Source organism: Trichinella spiralis, assembly GCF_000181795.1.
Source record: "Trichinella spiralis strain ISS 195 chromosome Unknown Scfld5, whole genome shotgun sequence".
Lineage (NCBI taxonomy): Eukaryota > Metazoa > Nematoda > Enoplea > Trichinellida > Trichinellidae > Trichinella > Trichinella spiralis.
Window position 1 is genome coordinate 918378 of NW_003526944.1, and position 22156 is coordinate 940533.

General features: G+C 34.7%; 6 protein-coding genes across 6 annotated transcripts; 3 read left to right on the plus strand and 3 right to left on the minus strand.

The window, feature by feature from the left end:
* Positions 1–246: 246 nt before the first annotated feature.
* On the minus strand, positions 247–6479 carry Tsp_03880 (BTB/POZ domain-containing protein KCTD3). The gene is made up of 17 exons (XM_003374639.1): positions 6107–6479; positions 5708–6076; positions 5284–5357; positions 4076–4200; positions 3925–3970; positions 3797–3870; positions 3548–3606; positions 3035–3434; positions 2959–2972; positions 2777–2867; positions 2419–2719; positions 1854–1941; positions 1666–1782; positions 1098–1268; positions 765–1017; positions 433–626; positions 247–374 (listed from the first exon to the last, which is right to left on the minus strand). The coding sequence occupies exons 1-17, from the start codon at positions 6477–6479 to the stop codon at positions 247–249; spliced, it is 2877 nt and encodes a 958-aa protein (XP_003374687.1).
* Positions 6480–6482: 3 nt separating this feature from the next.
* On the minus strand, positions 6483–6930 carry Tsp_03881 (stAR-related lipid transfer protein 9). The gene is made up of 2 exons (XM_003374640.1): positions 6868–6930; positions 6483–6794 (listed from the first exon to the last, which is right to left on the minus strand). Exons 1-2 carry the CDS (start codon positions 6928–6930, stop codon positions 6483–6485), a joined length of 375 nt encoding a protein of 124 aa, XP_003374688.1.
* A 951-nt stretch (positions 6931–7881) lies between these two features.
* On the plus strand, positions 7882–13083 carry Tsp_03882 (glycogen phosphorylase). Its single transcript, XM_003374641.1, has 21 exons — positions 7882–7939; positions 8122–8360; positions 8860–8967; positions 9469–9570; positions 9636–9953; positions 10026–10137; positions 10202–10284; positions 10320–10335; positions 10360–10586; positions 10639–10785; positions 10854–11026; positions 11105–11219; positions 11300–11428; positions 11475–11555; positions 11615–11740; positions 11803–11894; positions 11925–12024; positions 12086–12213; positions 12281–12415; positions 12659–12725; positions 12796–13083. Exons 1-21 carry the CDS (start codon positions 7882–7884, stop codon positions 13081–13083), a joined length of 2844 nt encoding a protein of 947 aa, XP_003374689.1.
* Positions 13084–13761: 678 nt separating this feature from the next.
* Positions 13762–14560, plus strand: Tsp_03883 (stAR-related lipid transfer protein 9). The gene is made up of 4 exons (XM_003374642.1): positions 13762–13902; positions 13968–14136; positions 14300–14337; positions 14531–14560. The coding sequence occupies exons 1-4, from the start codon at positions 13762–13764 to the stop codon at positions 14558–14560; spliced, it is 378 nt and encodes a 125-aa protein (XP_003374690.1).
* A 954-nt stretch (positions 14561–15514) lies between these two features.
* On the plus strand, positions 15515–17652 carry Tsp_03884 (coatomer subunit beta). The gene is made up of 7 exons (XM_003374643.1): positions 15515–15701; positions 16141–16304; positions 16392–16487; positions 16642–16798; positions 16969–17075; positions 17183–17269; positions 17332–17652. The coding sequence occupies exons 1-7, from the start codon at positions 15515–15517 to the stop codon at positions 17650–17652; spliced, it is 1119 nt and encodes a 372-aa protein (XP_003374691.1).
* Positions 17653–17873: 221 nt separating this feature from the next.
* Positions 17874–21903, minus strand: Tsp_03885 (coatomer subunit beta). The gene is made up of 10 exons (XM_003374644.1): positions 21400–21903; positions 20336–20768; positions 20093–20229; positions 19748–19852; positions 19494–19676; positions 19054–19299; positions 18652–18791; positions 18476–18576; positions 18165–18249; positions 17874–18081 (listed from the first exon to the last, which is right to left on the minus strand). The coding sequence occupies exons 1-10, from the start codon at positions 21901–21903 to the stop codon at positions 17874–17876; spliced, it is 2142 nt and encodes a 713-aa protein (XP_003374692.1).
* Positions 21904–22156: the final 253 nt, after the last annotated feature.

Consider the following 22156-nt stretch of genomic DNA (forward strand, 5'->3'; position numbering starts at 1 on the left):
AGAGCTAATATTCAAACGAGTTTCTTCTTCATACAGTATACGTTCCACGTGAAAATACCTGCACATTTTTAAAAAAGACACTTGGCCACGTGCACAATTTCGTTAATTATTAATATCTTCATTAATATTGAAGTGTTGATAGTTATTTCGGTTCATCGAATGAGGCCAAACAAGTATAGTGAACAAAATATTTATTTTAAAAATTGAATTCTAACTCCCATCACACGTACGATAACGAAAATAGTTTCACAAATCGAAATCAGCAGGCAGGCAAGAAATGGAACTGGAAGGTGTGCTGGATAAACTTTGATAAGTAATTTCAAATTCGTCAATCAACTGCAACAGTTCGTTCGGAGTTGGACCTTCCAATCGCTCTAAATAGCAAAAAATATCAAAATCAATGATGAACTAATTTTCAAAATCAATAATTACCATAGCCCGGTTTGTCCCGCCTCGCATTAAGCATCTCTAATGCAGTGGTTAAGTCCCACACTTGCACCGAACCATTGTTGTGTCCCGTAAAAAGAAAACGCCTAGGACAGGCGCCAGTTCCGCTAGACCACTCGCACTCGTGAACCAAATAGCTTGAAATGCTACTTCCATCAACAGATTTTATCACGCAAACTCTAAAAAAGAATCCAATCACTCATCTATTAATTCAAACATGTTAAATTAACACATGTGTAAAATTATTTCAACGCAAAAGCTAATCTCTGATTAAAGCTGACAATTAAATCGTAATTATTGTGAAAAGAAAAACAAACCTTTCGCCTGTTGATGCCAATCGTATGTAAAGTTGAGACGTATCCGGCACTACCTTCTGTACAAATACTTGTTCGCTATCCTTATCACCATAGGGACCAACATCGGCAGCTGGGTCAGTGTCCATTGGACCATCGGCCGATTCCAAAGTCATCACTTTGAATGATGCTAACGGAGTACTACCAGGCTGTGTGTTGATCATACCTCGAAAGCGTGTCAGTGACCAAGATCGAACATGATTATATTCTGAACAAACTGAAAACAAATAGACGTGAATTTTCGATTTTTCAAAAAAAAAATTAATCAAATTGAATTAAAAAACTGAATAAATTTACCTGATATCAAATGACCGGCTGTCAAAGCAACGCGACTGATTCTGGCACGGTGAACGGTGAATGTTTGAAACAATTGCGGAGAATGGCCCGCCGTTTCTGGATGTTGCGCAATGATACGAACGGCACCAGTATTTGTGCCATAAGCGATTTCTAACCAGTTGCCCGACATGCCTTAAAATTTAATTTCACTATAAAATATGCGCTTCGAAATTCATTACTACTCTGTGAATAATTATAATTAACACGTGTGATCAACTTTCTTATTGCTGAATATGAAGAAATACTGAAATATTATGGTAAATTAAAAATATGGGTACTCCGATTTCGTCCGCTCCGATTGGTTGTTCGCTCATAGCTTGTACAGCGTTTGTGTTGTTGAGTTGGCAATTGACTTGTGCTATTTTATCAATTATTCAATTTAGATCAGTCAATTCCACCTCAGAAATTCATGCAAACGAACCGTTCAAACGCCGAACAACAGCCAATCAGCGAACAACCAATCAAAAAAAATTAGGTCAAATTTGAGACGGCGAAATCTGAGTAGAGAAAGTTGTCGAAAAATTTTTACTCGATTTTGGAGTCAAATAAATGTTCACTGCAGTAATCGCGTCGCCAAGAGGATCGCGATACAATTCCATCACCAGCAAATCATTATCTTTCATACGCAGTGGAAATTTTTGCATATCTGCACGAGGAAAAATCAACAATTAAAATGGGAAAAAGATAATCAAATCAAATCAAATCAAATAATCATACCGATGTAATATATGCTTCCATTGGAGCAACCCAAAAGCAAAAACGAGCCTGCCGTATCATAGGAACAAATTGGAGTTACGTCTTGAATCTGAAATAAGTTCCTTATTGAAAACAAAAAAAAATTCATTGCAAGAAAACATAACAAATAATAGTAATAATTCGATTAAAATTGGATAATATTGATCACTTCGCTTTTTAAAAAGTTAAAATGCACAATTTTAAAATGATTATAATTAACTTTATGTTTTAAAAAAAGGTGTAGTACTGACGATTTCAACAACAACGACAAACTCGGTTTACTTTTCCTCGTCCGATGGAATTAGATTGCCTAGCTTAACTATTATTGCTTAAATTTAAATTACCTAAGCTAACAAAACAATCATTGTGCAAATTCATATGCGAACACCATGTTTCAAATTCAATGAAATTTATTTGCGCGCATCAGAGAAGCAGCCAAAGAAATTCAAATTCTGCAAAAACGTTCGTTGGTAAAATCGAATCTACCCCGTTTAAAAATGGCAGTTTAATTAAATTATATTTTTTTTTAATTTTCAAGGTTACAAACCTGCCAATTTAGTGTCATTCCATGCCATACGACAATTTTTCCCTTCTTGCTAAGAGCCACGAGCTGTGAAGCGATGAAAAGCAACGCATCAATGTGTGCAGTAACAGAAAAGCGTCCAATTTCTGACGAAACGCCTGCATCATTTACGCTCCACAACAAGATGGTATTATCGTCCAAAGAAACGGCTAGGCAAATGCAACCTTGTCCAGTAAAGTTTTTACAGCTTATGGCCAAGTGACGGATAGGTCGCTCTGTACGTGGACTTATACACCCTAAGCACCATCCCATGCTGCCTTTTGATCTAAAAAATCAAATAATCATTTTGATTTAATTTGAAAAAGTAGTATAATTTGCTGACTTGTAGCAGACAACTATTTCACTATAAGCAACTGCAATCCAACTGTGATGAGCTCGTATTATACGTACACGAAATGGATCCACTAATGCTTCTGTAAAAAAAATTCAATAAAATTCAGTAAAAAATCTCCATTCAACAAATATATAATTGGATATATTTTTTTTAAATAGACAAATAAAAACTTTGCTTCGCCTGCCTGAAATTTGCTTGCTTCCAATTTCTAATTGTTTCAACTGCTTTGTAAAATCTCCTGAAAACCCAGGTCGATGTGGACATTTCCATTTGTTACGCAAAGCGGCTATGTTGTTGCTCAAAAATGGCTTGGATAAATTGCCTGAACTTAATGATTCCAACGATGAAGTCGGACACAAAGTATTTCTCGAGCTGGAAACTGAAGCACAACACGTGGCAGGGTTATTTTCGTCCCCAGCGACAACATTAGAACACAATCGCACCGCCCCCGGAACCTTGCAGCTCCGGGAACCTATGCAAATTGGTTCCGATTTGTTTCGGGTATGACAACCTTGACGATGAACCAACGGTTGCACTGATTCGGCTGCTAAATTGAAAACCTGCGACGGCTGAGCAAAATATCCGTGAAATAACACGTCACCGCATGCACTTTGATCCAATTTATCACACAGAACCAATCGTTTTACTGAAATAAATACACACATACACACACAAAAATATCCATTTTCAATTAATACTACTCTTATTAAAAACAAACAATCAAAATGAATGTCCAATGTAAAAAAAAATTCATCTTACCAAGTGGAGTCAATCCATAAAATTGTGCTTCGTGCTTCAATGCCACTGGATTCACCTCTCTATAAATTCATCTTACTTGAAAATGCAGAAAATACTCCTAATAAAATGAAAATTTTAATCTTAATTCAATTTTAACCCTTAATCATTTAATAAACGGTTAACAGTAAAACTTCATCACATTTCATTTTAATTTTATATCAATAATAAATTCAAAGTTACATTCAAATGAAACATCGAAGCAATACTCACTTCAAGTCTACTTGCTTGGATCTCATGTAATTTAAAATAACCTGAAATAGCTTGGGATCTCGATCGATAAAAATCTAAAAAATAAAACATTACAAGTAAGAAAATTTTTCAAACAAATATGAACATACAGCGCCATTTTCGTCTTTAACGGCTGGTATTCGACCACTGAGCATACTAAAATACATTTCAAAGAATATCAAGTTTTTGTGTAATGCAATATTTGCCAAAACTTCGACCCTACATTACTGCACACTAAATAAATAGTTAACTTATAATTACCTTGTAAAAAACGTATCAGAAATCCACATTAATGTATTTCTAGAAGTGACAAATTGTACGCCACCAACGTTCAGCTTAATTAGCGCATCATGTCCATTTAGCGCCATCGTGAACCAACAGTGGCACTAAAATATTCCTCACAAATTAAAATACAATTAACCGCAGACGCACATAATAAAAATAATCAATTACCATTTATAAAAAAATTATTATAAAATATATCAATCTAAAAGTAAGCAAACTGTTAGTCATGAATTCACCACATCATCAATACACCAATAGCTCAAACAATTTGAAACTCAAATGGTTAAAAATGATTGAAACTAACATTACAGAAAAATAATTAGTAAATAAGAGTACAATACTTAGGTAATGGCAAAGAAAGCTACGATACAATCGGCATTCAAAAACTACATAATTTCGGAACAAAACAAATCATACCGTTAGTTACATTTATTTAATAAAACATCAACATATGAAATGATATAATAATATTAACATGATAAATGCAATTTGAAAATTAAATATAATTCCACTTTTGCTAAAAAAAACTACAGAATGCGATGATGCCCATAAAAAGCATACAGTATTTAAAAATTTCAAGTTCAACTGCTTTTACTTTATAAATTTTTAATTTCTGTTGTCTATTTTTGCAAGAAATTTATTGAAATTGAGAAAATAAATTGACAATAATAATGTTATAAATATATTTTTCAATTCTTTCAAAATAATACATCTTTTGTTACACTACTGAATTTCAACTCGATAAGAATATACTGTATTAATCTTTGATTACTTGTCTATTATCTTTTAACATTTATATACAGTTTTAATGTAACAAAAACCACTGAAATTGGAAAGTGAATTGTTGGTATGAAGTTAGAGCTATTAATATGTTTAGGAAAAATAGTGGCGCGAAACATTATCTGTCATTGCTAACGAATGAAAAAGCAAACAAATCTGTGGCATATACCCATGCATTATTTTATCATTATATTTTATATCAGGTTGTATTACTTTTGTAAGTAACATTGTATTTTAGAAATTATCTTCTGAGCTGCACAAATCTTCACTTTAAGTTCTTATCTTAATAAAGTAAACATTTACAACACTAGTATAATGAAAGCAGGAAATAGGTAGAACATCAAAACTGCAACAAGTTGGCACAATTTAAACTCTCACAGTCATAAAATGAAAGATGAAAACACCAACAAATTGCCCATATAAGCGTCGCTTTGTACTACTAAATCAACGTACAACATGTCTTCACAATAAAGGTCAACTGTAAAATTGCGACAAATAAGCTGTCATTTATCAAACCAGCATAAAAAAGCAAGATTATCATCTTTGTAATATTTCATTTTTGGCATCATTTCTTCAACAATATGGCTATTGCTTTATAACAACTTTTCATAACTTTATTCTGTTATTTTTAATGATAGTCAAGTGCTAATGTGTCATACAATAAAAAAACCATGTTGACTTAAGCAGATATGCAAAAAATAAAAATATTTGCTTATTTTAAAAGTAAAAAGTAAAATTATTTTCATTTGAAGAAGATGTTTAATTGAAACAAAATCGACCGGCAATAAAATTGAATGTTATTGGATTGTGAAAATTGTAACCTATTACGTGTGATAATTGCGAATGTTTGAACGATCGTTGCCCTTTCGATGATCATCACGTCCTTGTGTAACTTGCCAATTTTGCCCAGCCCAACACAACAAACATTCACTTTCACAATATTCGTCACAATTGCAGGAACTGTACTATCGCAAAGTGTAAAATAATTTTTCCTTGGGATATGTCCAAATTGGATTTCGATAAATGCGAAGCGACAGACAAAATGAACGCTGTCGTGAATGGAAATTGCGATTGGGAGCATCCGGTGCACCGAATTCTGCAAGAAACTATGGAAAAGCGACGTACCGCTTTGATGCACAACGGTCCTTACTGGCACCCGCTTAGCGTACCAACGTACGGTGTGGATGAAGTGATGAACTGCTTGGATTCGTTGCTAAAATTTCAGACCACCATGGGTCCCAAGGTGAAGGGCTTCGAACGGAATTTTGCCAAAGCGATAGGCGTCCGTCATGCGGTGATGGTGAACAGCGGTTCGTCGGCCGATTTGCTCTGCTCGATGGCGTTGACCATGGCTTCGGGCAAAATTCTGAATCCTGGCGATGAGATCCTGGTGCCAGCTTTGACATGGCCAACCCAGATCTGGTCTCCACTGTTGGCCAAATTGAATGTTCAACTGGTGGACGTTGATCCGGTCACTTTGAACACAACACCAGAAATCGTGGAAAAAGCGATCGGCCCGAAGACGAAAGCGTTGTTCATTGTCCACTTGATGGGCAATGTGACGGACATGGATCGAATGGTAGAAATTTGCAATAAGCATAATCTAATTTTGCTGGAAGACTGTTGCGAATCTTTGGGTGCCAAATACAGAGGTCGTCATGTGGGAACGTTCGGTTTGGCCGGCGCCTTTTCCTTCTTCTTCGCCCACCACATTGTAACCATGGAAGGTGGCATGGTTGTGACCAACGACGATCAGTTTGCCGACAACATTCGCGTTCTTCGTGCCCACGGCTGGACCAGAGATTTGAATACCAAATTCCAAAACCTCAATGGAATTGATCCCAGATTTCTGTTCATCGACAGCGGCTTCAATGTACGACCGACCGAACTGAGCGGTGCGTTTGGTGAAATTCAACTTCAACGGATGCCAGTTTTCTTGAAACGACGCCTCTCGGTTTACGAAGCATTCTCAGACTACATCAGCAAACATCTCGCCAATTATTTGTCCATGCCAAAGGTTCACGACCACGTAGAACCCAGTTGGTTTTCATTGCCAATTTTAATTAACAAACAAGCCGCACTGGAAGCAGGATTTACTAAAAAGGATTTGATTGATTATTTGGAAAAAGCTGGAATTGAAACCAGACCAGTACTGATTGGAGATATCAGGAAGCAGCCAGTTGCTGAACATTTCCAGTTTATTCGTGACAGTCACTTGCCCGGAGTGGAATACATTGACAATAATGCGTTTGTTATTGGGCTTCATTCAGGATTCAAATATGATACAGAAGATCAAGTGCAACTGCACATCAATAAGCTTTGCCAGACTTTTCAACAATTTTTCCAAAGTTTTTAACTTGATTGTACCTCTAACAATAGAATCTCATCTATACCATTTTCAAATTTATCAAATAAATTTTATTAATAAAGCTCAATTAATAACTCTGTTCACAAATCATGACTAATACAAATGCAACAAGTAGCGACAGATTTCTGCATTGAAAAATGTATTAAACATCATATTCCACTATAATAACACATCATGCCACTTTAAAACTTTACATACTCTCATATTGATTAATTTCCATCATAATGCACTAGGAAATGACAGAAATTAATAAATTGATAATCAAGATATTGTATATATTTTTTTGAAAACAATCTATTAGTGCCTAAATACTTTCTCAAAATACCCATTCACTCAAATATGTTTTCTTAAAGATTTAATTCACTAAAGTAAAATAATATTACAAATGTCAATATATCTTTAGCTCTAGTGAAAAGAATAAAATTGTAAAATTTCATTTTTAAAATTGCCATCTGCTGACCAGTTGTTCATGATTTTTTATCAGACAAATTATATTTAAATAATAATAAAAATAAATCTGATCAATTTGAATATTTAATGTTTTACCTACAAATTACTTATTTTTTTATAATTTTGAAATGTTTGCTAATCATGTGACAACAAAGTACTGCGAGGCCTTTCATACTGTTACAGTATGCCTGATTTTTCTAGGAATAGTGAACGGCAATCGATTGTTGTTTGCGTTCAAGTTGGTTGGCTTAAACAGGTGTTTGCTGCTTGCATCTTTTGAAATTTGTTTTGTTTGTCGATTGGTAAGCCCTTACAGACTCTTTACACAGCAACATATTTAAATTAAGTGAATACTTGCGCTTGCATTATTCGTATATATATATATATGATGATATTGTTTTTATTAATTTTATGTTTTAATCAGAAATCATGCTGACCGATCGAGAAAAGCGTAAGCAGATTAGCATCCGCGGAATTGCACAAGTTGAAAATGTGGCCAACATGAAAAAGGCATTTAACCGTCATTTGCATTTTACAATGATGAAAGATCGAAATGTGGCTACACCGAGAGATTACTTCTATTCTTTGGCGCACACTGTTCGTGATCATGTGACTTCTCGATGGATTCGAACTCAGCAGCACTATCATGATAAAGATCCGAAGGTATGCAAATGCATTTTCTTAGAATATGACAAATAATTGCAATTTTTAATATTATATTAGCATAATCTATGTAGTATATTTTACTTTACTTTCTACTTTTACATGAATGCCTATGATTTGTTTTTTGCATTTGTTATTGGCAATTTGCAGTTGTCAGTTGATACTGGCAGTTTTCAGTTGAGACCGTTGTAATGTTGAATTTGCAAATGCAATAAGCTTTGATAGGTCATTATTTGTGTCAGTTTTGGATAGGGAAAAATGATATTCAGAATGAAATTTTCAGCTTTTATTTCAAATATTTCGCTGTTAAGAAAGATTGTTTTTCTGCCGTATTTCCAGTTGGAAAAGTTTGACTTTATGTTACTTTTTCAAAAACAAATATTTGATTGTTGTAAACAACGTTTTTGAGTCTGGGTATTTGGTAGATTTAATGATTTATTTGATTTGGTATTTGGTAGATGTTTTTAATTAGCATTTTCTGGGCAGTATTTTTCTTCAGGGCCTTAAAGCTGTTGACGAATCAAATAGAGCAGGCACAGCAGCTCATCACTGCCAAAGTGATGCATTTCTGTTTTGCTCAGTTCATCAACATTCACGTGATCTTGACGTTATGTTAAAATTAGCTTCCATCTAGTTTCTCTCGCGGAAATAAGCTGCTTTGACGTGCATTGAATATTCGATAGCTCTCAGAGCATAGGTTTGTTTATTTTATGGGGAAAGAAAATTTGAAGTGATTTTGAATTGAAAAAATTTGATGCCTCATATTTTAGGAATTGTTGATTTAATTTAACATTCATTTAAACAAAATGTCTCATGAAAATTTTTTTTACTAAACTTATCTTTCGTGTTGTTATTTATTTTGTTGTTTAAGTTTAGTGGGAGCAGTAAGCGCATATGGCAACTTCTGTTATAACTTTATATGTTAAGATAATTATTTATTTACTGGACATCAATTAATTACTCATTAACTTGAGTATTCAAGCATATATCTAAAGACTTTTACACAAACATAGTGGCCAAAGTGAGATTTGCATTTTTTAAAATGAATTTGTTAAATTACTGTGAATTAAAAAAACAATAAATAATAATGTTAAAAAATATGTTTTAGCGTGTTTATTATCTGTCATTGGAATTTTACATGGGGCGCACGTTGTCCAATACTATGCTAAACTTGGGCATTCAAGCAGCTTGCGACGAATCACTTTATCAGGTAAAAATCTGGCACGTTGAATTTCCAATAGCAAATAGCTTTGCATAAAATGTTATCGGTTTAAGCTTGGTTTGGATATTGAAGAATTGCAAGAACTGGAAGTGGATGCTGGTCTTGGAAATGGAGGTCTCGGTCGTTTAGCTGCTTGTTTCTTGGATTCAATGGCAACGCTCGGCTTGGCTGCTTATGGATATGGTTTGCGTTATGAATATGGTATTTTTAAGCAGATAATCAAAAATTGCTGCCAAGTGGAAGAGCCAGATGACTGGCTTCGGTTTGGAAATCCATGGGAAAAAGCCAGACCAGAGTACATGCTGCCAGTAAACTTTTATGGTAAAGTTGTTCACGACGATAAAGGTCGAGCTCACTGGGTGGATACTCAGGTAGAGAAATAAACACAGTTAGCATGATTGAAATAACCGTATATTTTGAATATGTAAAACTTTCATCTACAGCTTATGTTTGCCATGCCCTATGACACGCCCGTGCCTGGCTATCAAAACAATGTCGTCAACACTTTGCGATTATGGTCCGCTAAAGCAGAAAATCACTTCAATTTGACATTTTGTATTTAACTATTTATTTATTATACTTTTTATAAGCTGATGTAGTAATGTTGATTTACATATAGTCAATGACGGTGACTACATCGAGGCCGTTTTGGACCGCAATGCCGCGGAAAATATTACTCGTGTATTATATCCAAATGATAACGTAAGCTGATTTTTATTTTGAATATTCAAATTTAGTTAAACGTCAGTGTTAGTTGTTGTTGTTAGTGTTTTGAAGGGCGTGAATTGCGTCTGAAGCAAGAATACTTTTTGGTTGCTGCAACTTTGCAAGATATTATTCGTCGTTATCGTGCTTCCAAATTGGCCGCAGCTACTGCACCTGGAAAAGTATTTCAAAATTTCCCAGAAAAAGTAGCCATCCAACTTAATGACACTCATCCAGCAATGGCTATACCAGAATTCATGCGCATTATGGTCGACTTGGAATCGATGACATGGGATGAGGTAATTGAAGTTCAAATGAAAATTTAAAGAAATGAATTTATTTAATAAATAGGCTTGGGACATATGTGTACGCACGTTTGCGTATACGAATCACACAGTTTTGCCTGAAGCTTTGGAACGATGGTCTTGTGCATTGCTGGAAAATTTGTTGCCAAGGCATTTGGAAATTATATACGAGATCAATCAAAAATTTTTAGATGTAACTTCAGTTTTTTTTTAAATTTTCCCACGTTTTATTTTTTCAGTTTTTTTATTCTTTTTCTGCAGAGTGTTTTGCGACGTTGGCCTGGCGATTTGGATCGTATGCGTCGGATGTCGCTGGTTGAAGAAGCGGATCAGTATGGAGAGAAACGAATCAACATGGCTCATCTGTGCATTGTTGGTTCGCATGCTGTGAACGGCGTGGCTGCAATCCATTCTGAAATATTGAAGAAATCAGTGTATGAATGTGGAAAAAAAATTATTTTCTTTTTTTTTTGGAAACAACAAGCTACATTGCATATATTACCGACTTTTAGTTTTCACGATTTTTACGAAATGTGGCCGGAAAAGTTTCAGAACAAGACGAACGGAATCACGCCCAGACGATGGCTTTTGCTGTCCAATCCATCACTGGCTGATATTATTGCTGAAGTAATTTTGATGGAATTTTTAATTTTAAAGATTTGAATTAATTTCAGTTCTTTTTTTTACAAATTTGTAATAAATGATAGAAAATTGGTGAAGCTTGGATAACCGATTTGTCTCAGCTTGAGCGGTTGAAACCTTTGGTGAAGAATGTTGGCTTTTTGGAAGCGATACGTCGTGTTAAACAGGCACATTTGATGAATGGCATATTTCTCGTTTTCCATGTTGTGTTTATTTCTGTTTTTTTTCTAATGGTTTTAGGAGAACAAAATGCGTGCGGCACAATGGCTTGCTGACACGTACAATTTGGAATTGAACCCGTCTAGTATGTTTGATATTCAAGTATGATTTTCTCTTTTCTCGTTATTGCTTTTTTTTATTCAAAAAAAAACCAAATTCAGGTAAAACGTATTCACGAATACAAGCGTCAACTGTTGAATGTGCTTCACGTGATTACAATGTACAACCGTATTAAGAAAGATCCTGCTCTTAAAGTTGTACCGCGTACAGTGATGATAGGTGGAAAGGTTGCTATTGAAATTTTTTTAAAAATATTATTTAACTTTTATTAATTGTGATATATTTGCAGGCTGCTCCTGGCTATTATATGGCAAAATTGATTATTCAATTGATCAATTGCGTTGCCGATGTGGTCAATCATGATCCTATAATTGGAAACAAGTTGAAATTGATATTTTTGGAAAATTACAGAGTTACATTGGCCGAAAAGATCATACCGGCGGCTGATTTGAGTCAACAGATCTCTACTGCGGGAACTGAAGCTTCCGGTACTGGCAATATGAAATTTATGGTAAGCAAATGATAATTGATATCTCGGATGGTTGTTTTTGTGCATCATTTATTTATTCAAGCTTAACGGAGCTTTGACTATTGGCACTTTGGATGGTGCAAATGTTGAAATGATGGAAGAAATGGGAAGGGAGAACATTTTCATATTCGGCATGACTGAGGAGGAAGTCAACGCGTTGCGGCATGCAGGGTATTTGTGCTCGTATTATTATTTATTACATTATATTATTTTTCCTTTTTTTTAAATTTTTCTATAGTTACAATTCAATGACGTATATTGAGAAAAATGCTGAACTGAAACAATGTATTGAACAAATTGAAACTGGCTTCTTCTCCCCTAACAACCCGGAGCTCTTTAAAGACGTAACCAACATGCTGAAATACCACGATAGGTAGGAATTGCACTGAAATTCTATTCTACATGGAAAATAATAAATAATATATTTTCAGAACAGTTTGTTCAATTTTGAATTTTTATTTATTTGTTTATTTTTATGGGTCATCATTGTCATTTTGTAATTGTTAAAATATTTTCAGAGTACGATTTATAAATTTTGATATTGAATCTATTAATAAAATTGAAAATGGCAGAATTTAGCATTTCTGTCATCACTCTATATGTATATTTTTTTCAGGTTTTATTTATGTGCAGATTTTGAAGCATATATGAAATGTCAAGAAGAAGTGAATAAGGCATTTTTGGTAATTTTGTCGTGATTGTTGTTATTTATTTTAAATTTATTATTATTGATCATATTTCAATATATTTCAGGATACGAATCGTTGGACGCAGATGGCTTTGTGCAATATAGCCAGCAGTGGAAAGTTTAGCAGCGATCGAACAATCAAAGAATATGCAAAAGACATCTGGAATGTGCCAGTGTCGACCGAGAAGTTGCCTGCACCTTTCGCAGGTCCGCAGTCTGAAGAAAATTCTTCCAAAGCGGATAATAATGGTGCAGCTGTTGCTGACGCAACAAAAGCGACTGCTGCTACTGCTGCAGCTCGTAATGCAGTGCCCACCACTCCCACCTCTCCCAAGGGTCGCTCTCATAAATAAGTGTCATCCCATCTCGGCACCATTATTCTATTTTAAATAGCATTCGGGCGTTTTTTTTCCTTTTTAATTTTTAAACATATTATTTCAGTGTAATGTAGAGACATGTGTGTAAGTAAATAGTGGGCCTTGACCACCGCTGTATTATAGAGATGAATGATTTGCTTTTTCTTCTTTCTGATACTTTTTTAAGATAATTTTTGAAGCAAAATAATTCTGAGTAGTTATTAATACAAGCGGATATTTTTACTCTCTTCTTTATTGAATGTGTGAATATTTATATGCAAATTTATTTCTTATACGCCGATGCCATAATTGTATTTTTGTGAGTCTCTCTCTTTCTCTTTCTCTTTCTCTCTGTGTGTGTGGGTGTGTTTGTTTTAAATTTTCTTACAAATTTTGCATATTGGCCCGATAGTTTTTTTATTTTATCTAGTAGTAGTTGAGAAGAGAAATGTAGTAGTGTGCGTCGGTTTCAGTTATTTTAGTCACGTATTCTTTCTCAAATTGTGGAAAAATAATTCAGTAGTAATAATAATAATAATAGTAAAACTGTTTTTGACTGACGCGTTCGTTTCATGTTGCTAAGCAACCGCATGCTGCTTAAATTGAGCTCTGGGATGGTACGACTTGAATTGGAGTTCGTCGACTGACCGCTGATTGCTGTGCATTCAAACAAAAATGGAGGAGATGAAATTTGTAATTTCTGAACTCAACCGACCACCTTATAACCAAACGCTCAGCTTGGTCGAGTTGGATGCTTTGGAGCCGCTTCAACTGTTGCAACTGCTCAGCGATACTTTATGTTTGCTAGCCAAAGAGGTAGTGATTTTGGAAAGATGAATTGCCTTTTAATTTGTATTTGTACATAAAAGAATAAATACAAGAACGTTGTAGAAGCGCGTCGAAGTGAAGCCGCAGACTGTGACGGAAGTCTCGTTGCGTGTATTGGAATGGCTGACTTTGTTAAGATATGCATCTTCTATGGAAAAGTATGCTTCACTTCGTGGATGGCATTTTATGCAAATATTTTTAAACCGACTCTTAAAGAGTACCGTTTTAAACAATTTTTCTCGCGTTTAAGTCACTGAAATGAACTGTAGCAATTTTCGTTCAACTTTTATTCGATAAGTATATCAGTGATTTAGATGATTTATGTGCGGTTGGTTGAACATATTCACATTCTGTGTTATTTTTAATTATCATGCTTTTGATTCAGTCGTAAGCACTCGTGCATTTGTTACAAATAATATGCATGTATGTATGTATTTTGAAATAACTACAGTATAACAAAGTTCTTTTACAAGCTGTTGTTGAACATTGCGAAACTATCAGTTTAAAGTTTCTTTCTATTTACTCTGTTCGTGGCATAATATAGTACGGCGTGCTTTTATTTATTGTTCAGCTTGAACGTGTTTTGTAATAACTGATTTGTAAGTTTAATTTTTAGATACAGTATGAATACAGTATAGGTCGATAATATCAATTTACGTTTAAACTACGAAAATTTTCAAGTTACAGTACAAATGGCGTCGCACTTTTTAATTTAATTACGGTATTCCTTTTGATTAGTTTTAGAACAGTAGCACGGCTAGGCTGTTAGCTTAATATTTTTATGTTAGTGAATGGCATTTTATAATTTGATTTTTTGAGACTTATCTTAAAATGCATTTGTATTTCCTCAGTTGATTGAACAGCATCTATTATTGCATTATCAGTGTATCACTGTGAAGAGTATCGTCCTTATTAATGTGTATCAGTTGCAGTGGAAATGAGGATTAGCAAGTTGTTCATTGTCCGGGACTGCCGTTGATATTTTCTTTTAGCGGGAAACACGTTAGTCGTCCATTTCTACCTGTAATCAGGAAAAGACAAGTGCGGATGCAATCAGTAGACGCTATCTGTTTTAGCTACTTGTGACGAACGTATTAATTCTTCGCCGAGGGCATATGCAACTTTTCATCACGACTTCTCACCTAAGCGATAACAGTATTTGCATAGCCGAACAGAAAATGGTTTTAATTCTTGAACTAATATGATACATTATTTGGCGTGGTTTTTAATGAAGTTTATTATTTTCGATTAATTTCAGTACTGCTCAACGATGATGACGGTCAATTTGAATTACGCTTATAAATAGTCGTTATGAAATTAATAATTAACGATTTTGTTTAGGGATGAATTTCATCGTGCAATTGCTGGAGGAAACAAAGAGACGATATTCAAAGCGCTAGCATGGATATTGCACCGGCAAAATGAAGTTGAGCAGCGACTGTATTTGTCGAAATTTTTGATTCCAATCAAAGTTCCAGTCGACTTTCTTCAGGATGTTGAAGTTGAACAATTGAACAAAGAAGTTGACAATTACAATCAGTGCGAAATTGATTGATTAATAATAATTGAATTAAATTAAAAATTTCAGTGTGAAAATCTGATGGAAGAGTTCAAAGAATTGCACAAAGAATTTATGAAAGTGAAAACAGCCGCAGAGGCCAGAATAACGGTGAGTTCAGATATTGCATCGATGGAAAGCGAAAAAGAGGCACTTTTGAAACGTCTCGAGAAGGCTAAAAGCAAAGTGAACAGTTTGCCTGACTTTGAAAATTTATTGCATGTATGTCGTGAGTTTCGACAAGAAGCTGAACGATCGGATGCTTTGAGCAAAACGAAAAAAGATCAATCTTTCAGTGTGAGTAAATTTTTGTTTTTTATTTTATTATATAGTTAAATTAAGAAATATATTTATTTTTTATTTTTAAAAACAAATAGAAAAGCATATGCTTTTTCAGTAAAATTAATATACACCTTGTTTGTACGATGAATACTTGATTATGAAAAGATGGAATTGGTTCAGTTAAATTTATGCAAATTTGCTTGTATATTATTAAACTTATTATTTATATTTGACGACATTAAATTTTTATAGTTGAAAAATGTTCGACAACAACTGCGGCACATTAATCAGCAAATAGATAAATTGGAACTGGAAGCGGATACTACCAGTCCACGCGGTAAATTACTTGCAAGTTTGATCAACTATTTAAAAGTGGACAATTTTAGAAAAAATGAATCAACTGGAAGATGAGCTGAGAGTTTTACAATACATAGCTGAAGAGAAACTTCCACAAGATATTGAATTAAATCGTAAAACAGTTGGAAAACTTTCTGAAATTATTCAACAGAGTCCTTTTGAAAAAGCAGATTTACAGGAGCTCGACAGCCAGGTTAGCAGTTATTTATTGCATGTTGTTTAGCAATTTTTGTTTTGATATTATTTTGATAAGTTTTATTCTGTTTTTATATTTACATAGGTAGAAGAAGTAGAAAAAGAAATTGAAAAGCTACAAAATGATCTGAAAGTTCAAAAGAGCGCATCGGAAAATAAATTGGAAGTTTACCGTCATCAAGTAAAATTTAGAAAAATATTATCACCGTAAAAGCACGACTAATTTGTTGTCAGTTTATTATTATGTAAATTTACATATAGTAATTTATATTTTCACTTGACGTGATTTTCAATTTTTTGAACAACTTGTTCAATTTTCATAAGTGAATTTTCAGGCAGATATAGTAGCACGCAAAAAAAACGATGCGCTCAACACTTTGCAGCATCTGATGCTTCAGTTGCAACAAGCCGAACAAGGACAGTCAAAAAAGTCGAATGAGAATGCTTTTTTCGTACAATCCAATCTGGACCAGATAAAGAATACTGTACACAGTAACTGTTGTTGCAATGGAAATTTGGTTGACGGCAATGAAAGTTTTAGGCTAGAAATGATTCCAGCAGTCGAGTAGATGATGTCAGCAATCTTCAATTTTCGTTTCCAGGTAGCAATATTGAAATTTGAGTTTAGTTGCATCAACATTTTGCATTAAAATAATTATTAGAAATGTCCACCAATGATTCTGTCGATGGAATAAGTGATGCAGAAAAGAACGATGTTCGAAATGGTCATTCATTTGAAGAATTGAAGAAATTGCAAGAAACATATCAGGTACGTTGTTATCGTTTTAGCTTGCTTATGTTTATTCAAATTGAAATTATAATTATGCTAAATAGTTAATTAAATGTTGTTGAATGATGCTGATTGTCTTTTTAAAGAATCTTTCCGATGAAATGCAAGTGAAAAAAGCAAAATACAACGCGGTTGTTGTTGAAGAACAATCAGTATTGTTAGAATTGGAAAAAGTAATTTATTCAAATGAGTGAGTGAATTTTTTCTTCCCAATCGTATTGCTGTTATTTTGCAGGAAGTGAACGCGTTGCAGCAGGATGCGGAATTGAGTGAGTTGCAGGTTTCAAAATTGAACGATCAAGAATCGTTCTTGACGTCTCGATTCAACGACATGAAACAACGAGATGAGCATGAACTGATTTGCATAATGGAAGAAACAGCGGAACGTATGAAATTAGCTGAGGAAACGTATCGAAAGGTTCGAGAAGAAGAGCAAAGTATCATCAGGATCAAAGATGATATTATGCTTGAGAATATTTGTTCGTTGAATGAAGCGAAAAGTTTGTTGAAGCTGAAATTATCATTTTCCAAGAAAAACGAAGCATCATCAAAGTAAGCTTTGCAAAATAAAAAGCTTACATTTACAACAATAACATTTTTTGATGATATTCTTTTGTCTGTATTTTTTTATTTGGAAAAACAAATTTATTCTTAATACAATGGTGAAATAATAATTGTAGAACATGAAAATGCTTTTTTTTAAAAATATGAAATAATCACCACTTTGATGTGATTGTTTGTTTTTTTCACGAGTTGTTCTAATGTTAGCTCGCTTCTTCAACTGACTGACCGTTGTGGAATCAGCAGTTGTTCAGCGATGCCATTTTTGTGAATTAAATTTCGACTGTTTACCACTAAAATTTTGTATGTAGAAACGAGAACCAGTAGAAAGCACAGCACCAGAGGTCCAAATATCGCTCCTTCTAAGCCCCACCACATCAAACCGCCCGCAACTGCCATGCCTGTGAGAAACGGTGTAGTAAGTCTAAAGAATATTTATTTTTAAATTTTGAAACGTGCTATGAGGTATTTTCAATATTTGCATGCATATATTTATGTATATTATACTTTATTCCCGCGTAAATTGAGTCGTCCACAACGTAAGAGCAACCGTAATGAATGAAAAATAGAAATGCTGCTAGGAAAGGTTCACCTTAAATAATTAAGTTATTGGATTCGTTTTTACGTCCAATCAGTGTTGGTTTGTAAAGTTTGGTGATTTTTACCTTTTATCAGCCACAATTCTAACACAGCTGGGAATGAGACTAAGTAGGTTCCGAAAAACGGCACCGCGGCGAGGATAGCAGCGCAGACTGTTGTTTGAAAATTAAATTAAAATTTGCATTTCGTATCGATAATTGGATAAATGAAATACTAACCTGAAGGTATGAAAACCAAACTAACCGCGAACAAAGTGTGCGTTAGCCAAGTGAACATACCGTAGAAAAAGGCCATCTTTACAGTAACGAGAAAAACACTTCTGCAATTGCATTTGCATATGGAATACGGAATTTGCAGAAACGCTCCCTAGGACAAACAACATGTTGCTTTTTACTTTACAGCTTGTTCCACTTCGTCGGCTATTTCAGCGCTCGTTTCCACATCAATTGGCATCAGTTCTCGGAGCATTCGCAGAGGTTTGAATTCTTTGTCACTTTTGTTAAGCAAATATAATAAAAATGTCAAAAATACGGTCTAAAAATTTCGACTCTATTATGCAAAAATAATTGTTGACGATAATTACGTACTGAATCTAAAAAAAAATCTATAACTGCCGTTCCACTGGCTAGTAGTGTAGATAAAATTCGACCAAACGAAAAGGCGACAATTTCGAGATTATTTTTGAAAAATTGCCATGATGATTCAGCAATCTAATATAATTTTTGAAAAAAAAAGAAACAATTTCTATCTATTTTCTTTCGCAATTTTTTGAAAATAACACTGGACAATATTTTACCATCCACAGTACGGTTAATTCTTCTTTGACATTTTCGAGAATATTTTGATCATCCCAATTTTCCATTGTTACAACCGACCACAGCATTTTCCACGAATTGTAATGATCTCTGTTTACTGTAGTAGTATTCTGCGAGGTGCTGGATTCTTTGGATAAAAAATTGTAAAAATACGTATCCACGGTACTGAGCAGTTGTTCCTCGAGTTTTTTTGCTCTCTGTTCATCTCCTTCTAGTATCTGATGAACCTGAGATTTGAAAAAAAGAATTCAATGCACATCTGTTTTGCATTGTTCAGAGTTGTGTGTGGGTTAGTGAAAAATTTTGTTATTTTATACTCCTGTTTTGTCTTTTTTCAGCAAACCGAACGATCGACTGACTATACATGATTGCTTATTTAAACGGTAAACAGATTTTTTCATGGATAAAAGATTGAAATTACCTGTGTTGACAGCCATAATCGTGCCATGCTATAAGAATTTTTTACGGCATTTTCCATGATTTCTTTAACCGAATCTGTGTCGGTTACTTCTTTCAGCCATTGTTTTAGGCTTGGGTTGTAAGTTATCGTACGATTTCCAATTTCAGTTGCGATATTGACCAAATTTACACTTTCGTAGTAGAGCTGAGAAAATTTGAGCGGTAACTTTCAACTCGATTGGATCGAGTTGTATGTAATTGATTATGATTATTTACCTGCAATGCTATGAAAGTACTGAGCCCGCAGGCGCATAAAATTAGCAACAATATTGCTGTAACGCTGCCTACAAAATCCATAGATCCACGAAGCCAGAGAGTAAACTAGAAATATTCAATTAGTGAAATTTCAAAAAATGGATGTACGGTAAAAATTAAATCAAAGGAACAAAAAAAATATAATCATGTTATAGTTGTTTTAACAAGCTAATCAATTGCAGTTTGCATGACATATCGTTGAATTCACTTTTCTCTCCTGCGATACAGAAAGTGTGATATTGAAATCGAAGCTAAGCGTTGTTCAGTTTGTTTGTATTTCAGTAAAAAAAAATTATTTCTACTTACCCACTTATCTAAGCGCTTAAGAACGATGGTAAATTTGATCAAAAACGATGGCATAAGTATGAATCTCAGATCGGAAAGTTGTGTCCAAATCGTGTCCAGTATTCCTTTAAGCAGATCATTAATGTGAAACGCACTGCCTACAAAACAGAACTGTACTGTGCTTTAATTTCATGTAGGGGAATAGTTTTTTCTGTATAATTATAAAATGAATAAAAATTATACACAGATTATTCAGAATTGTACAGCATAGCGGAATGAGAAGTAGAATAGTCAACGATAAATGAAGCGACGTCCAAACAAAAGCGCAAGCTATAAAAAGCCACTGAATATATTTGTCAGCCTTGTCGTCGTCGTCGTCTTCAGTCTCGACAGTCATTTTATTGTTTGTCGACTCTACAGAATCTTGCAGTTCATCGTCACGCTGCTGTGTTGGCATGGGCGGAGGAGACGAAAATGAACTCTGCTGTCTGAGAAAGAGATGCGAGCCCAAGCTTACAAACAGTACGGCTAAAAATGTCGGCGCTCGCAGTGGCCCCATGTAAGAGCAAAGATGAGCAAGCAGAAAGCACCAGGCTGCTGTTGCTGTGCATCGAACTGGGGTTATTCTTCGCGTTTCTGAGATGAGAAATTTGTTCAATACAAAAAATCCAACGTAGCTGATAAACAATATCGGTATCTAAATAAAATTGCGTAACGTAACGACCAACCTCTGAACAATCTAGCATTTCACTGTCTACAGTAGTGCTAATTTATATATTATTACTGATTTCACTTGAAAAGTTGTGCGCTTGGTTTGAAAAAAAGATTGAAATTGTTTCTTATTCATTGATTTCAAATACTTTTATACGATTCAGTTCTGTGAAGATTATGAGAAAATTGGCTATAAAAGTGATATAGGGGAGGGGGGAATGGGTGGGTGGGGTTGCTGTTGATACAAATTTTTAGGACATATCATTTTTGTTGAAAATTCATTCTCAAATTTGACAGAATGTCTTTCAAAAATGACAGCAAAATGATAAACTGTACGAATATGGCAGAGTTCTTCATTTGTCACACTGTTAGTCAATGGTTAGTTACTTGGATAAGTTTTTTTTTTCATACTTGGTTAATTTGAAAATTTTCCTCTATCGATTAACACATGAAACAATCTGAATGACAATTGTAAAAGTATGAAATAATTTCATTTAAGAGAAGAAGACCCATTTCGACTAGTGAGTGTTTTTGCAAACAGGATATTGTATGTCAAAAAGTGGAAAACATTGAAAAGATACGTTGTGACAGTGTTGTAGCCTGAAGCGAGTACTTACCCAAGAGCTGCTGCATAGCCAAATCATATGATCGAGTGTTTGAAAAAGTTTTATCACAGTTACTAAAATGCGCGGCAATGTTTCCAAATGCAAAAGCAGGGACATTGTTGGAAATGTGACAACAATCATAATCGTGACGCGTAAATTCTGATTCAGGGAATTCAAGCATGCGCTTCCGAGATGGATGCACATGTTCCACGGCAAAGCCAACAAGCCGAACGTCAGCGGAGTGTCGGAGACGATCATCTGATCAAGCCAGAGGCATACTTTGCCGGTGAGTGTACGTTTGAGCGGATAGACCATGATGCCGCATATCACTGCCCAGATCATTGGCTTTGCAAAATCACGGAAAAGAAAATAAAACGCCGCTGCACCCAAAAGCCAGCTTGCTGCAATGAAAAATACCAAAACGTTGTAGAAGGCGCTGATTATGTCCCTGTGATTGAACAAATGGCCCAATTCGTTCGGCGTTAAGCTTTTCCGCTTTCGTGGAAGAAGAACCATGTTTGTTTGTTTGTTAGTTTGCTTTCTTCGGATCGAGATGATCGTTGGTCTGCTACTGCTGGAACGCTTTTCAACTTACTCGAGACAACTGTGCATATGTGTGTGTATGTGCGTGTGTCTGTCACAATTTGGACCAGTTCAGCAATGGTTGGGACCGTTCAAAATGCAGATGACACTGGAAAGTGTCAAAGGATGACCTGGAGGCAGCCCAGGAAAAAGTCGACTGTTGCGAATGACTGACAGTGAGTTTCAG

Bases quoted from the DNA above. Each gene is read 5' to 3' on its own strand.
- Tsp_03880 (XM_003374639.1), bottom strand. From the start codon at position 6,479: ATGCTTATTGCAAATTTCTACCATTCGATCCATGTCCGTCACATTGCC. The intron at 3,435-3,547 runs GTAAGATGAATT...TATTTATTTCAG, and splicing joins TTATGGATTGACTCCACTTG to TAAAACGATTGGTTCTGTGT. The intron at 627-764 runs GTTTGTTTTTCT...ATTCTTTTTTAG, and splicing joins TTGGCATCAACAGGCGAAAG to AGTTTGCGTGATAAAATCTG.
- Tsp_03881 (XM_003374640.1), bottom strand. From the start codon at position 6,930: ATGAAAACCAACTGGGTTCTACGTGGTCGTGAACCTTTGGCATGGACA. The intron at 6,795-6,867 runs GTTTGCTGATGT...CATCCGTTGAAG, and splicing joins GGACAAATAATTGGCGAGAT to TTGAATTTCACCAAACGCAC.
- Tsp_03885 (XM_003374644.1), bottom strand. From the start codon at position 21,903: ATGGTTCTTCTTCCACGAAAGCGGAAAAGCTTAACGCCGAACGAATTG. The intron at 20,769-21,399 runs GTAAGTACTCGC...AATTTTATTTAG, and splicing joins GGCTATGCAGCAGCTCTTGG to ATACCGATATTGTTTATCAG. The intron at 18,082-18,164 runs GTATAATATACA...AATATTCTTTAG, and splicing joins TCAATTTACGCGGGAATAAA to ACTTACTACACCGTTTCTCA.
- Tsp_03884 (XM_003374643.1), top strand. From the start codon at position 15,515: ATGGAAGAGTTCAAAGAATTGCACAAAGAATTTATGAAAGTGAAAACA. The intron at 16,305-16,391 runs GTTAGCAGTTAT...ATATTTACATAG, and splicing joins TACAGGAGCTCGACAGCCAG to GTAGAAGAAGTAGAAAAAGA. The intron at 17,076-17,182 runs GTACGTTGTTAT...GTCTTTTTAAAG, and splicing joins AATTGCAAGAAACATATCAG to AATCTTTCCGATGAAATGCA.
- Tsp_03883 (XM_003374642.1), top strand. From the start codon at position 13,762: ATGGAGGAGATGAAATTTGTAATTTCTGAACTCAACCGACCACCTTAT. The intron at 14,137-14,299 runs GTTTTAAACAAT...CTTTTGATTCAG, and splicing joins ACCGACTCTTAAAGAGTACC to TCGTAAGCACTCGTGCATTT. The intron at 14,338-14,530 runs GTATGTATGTAT...TTTAATTTTTAG, and splicing joins TTGTTACAAATAATATGCAT to ATACAGTATGAATACAGTAT.
- Tsp_03882 (XM_003374641.1), top strand. From the start codon at position 7,882: ATGCCTGATTTTTCTAGGAATAGTGAACGGCAATCGATTGTTGTTTGC. The intron at 11,895-11,924 runs GTTGAAATTGAT...GGAAAATTACAG, and splicing joins GATCCTATAATTGGAAACAA to AGTTACATTGGCCGAAAAGA. The intron at 12,416-12,658 runs GTAGGAATTGCA...TATTTTTTTCAG, and splicing joins ATGCTGAAATACCACGATAG to GTTTTATTTATGTGCAGATT.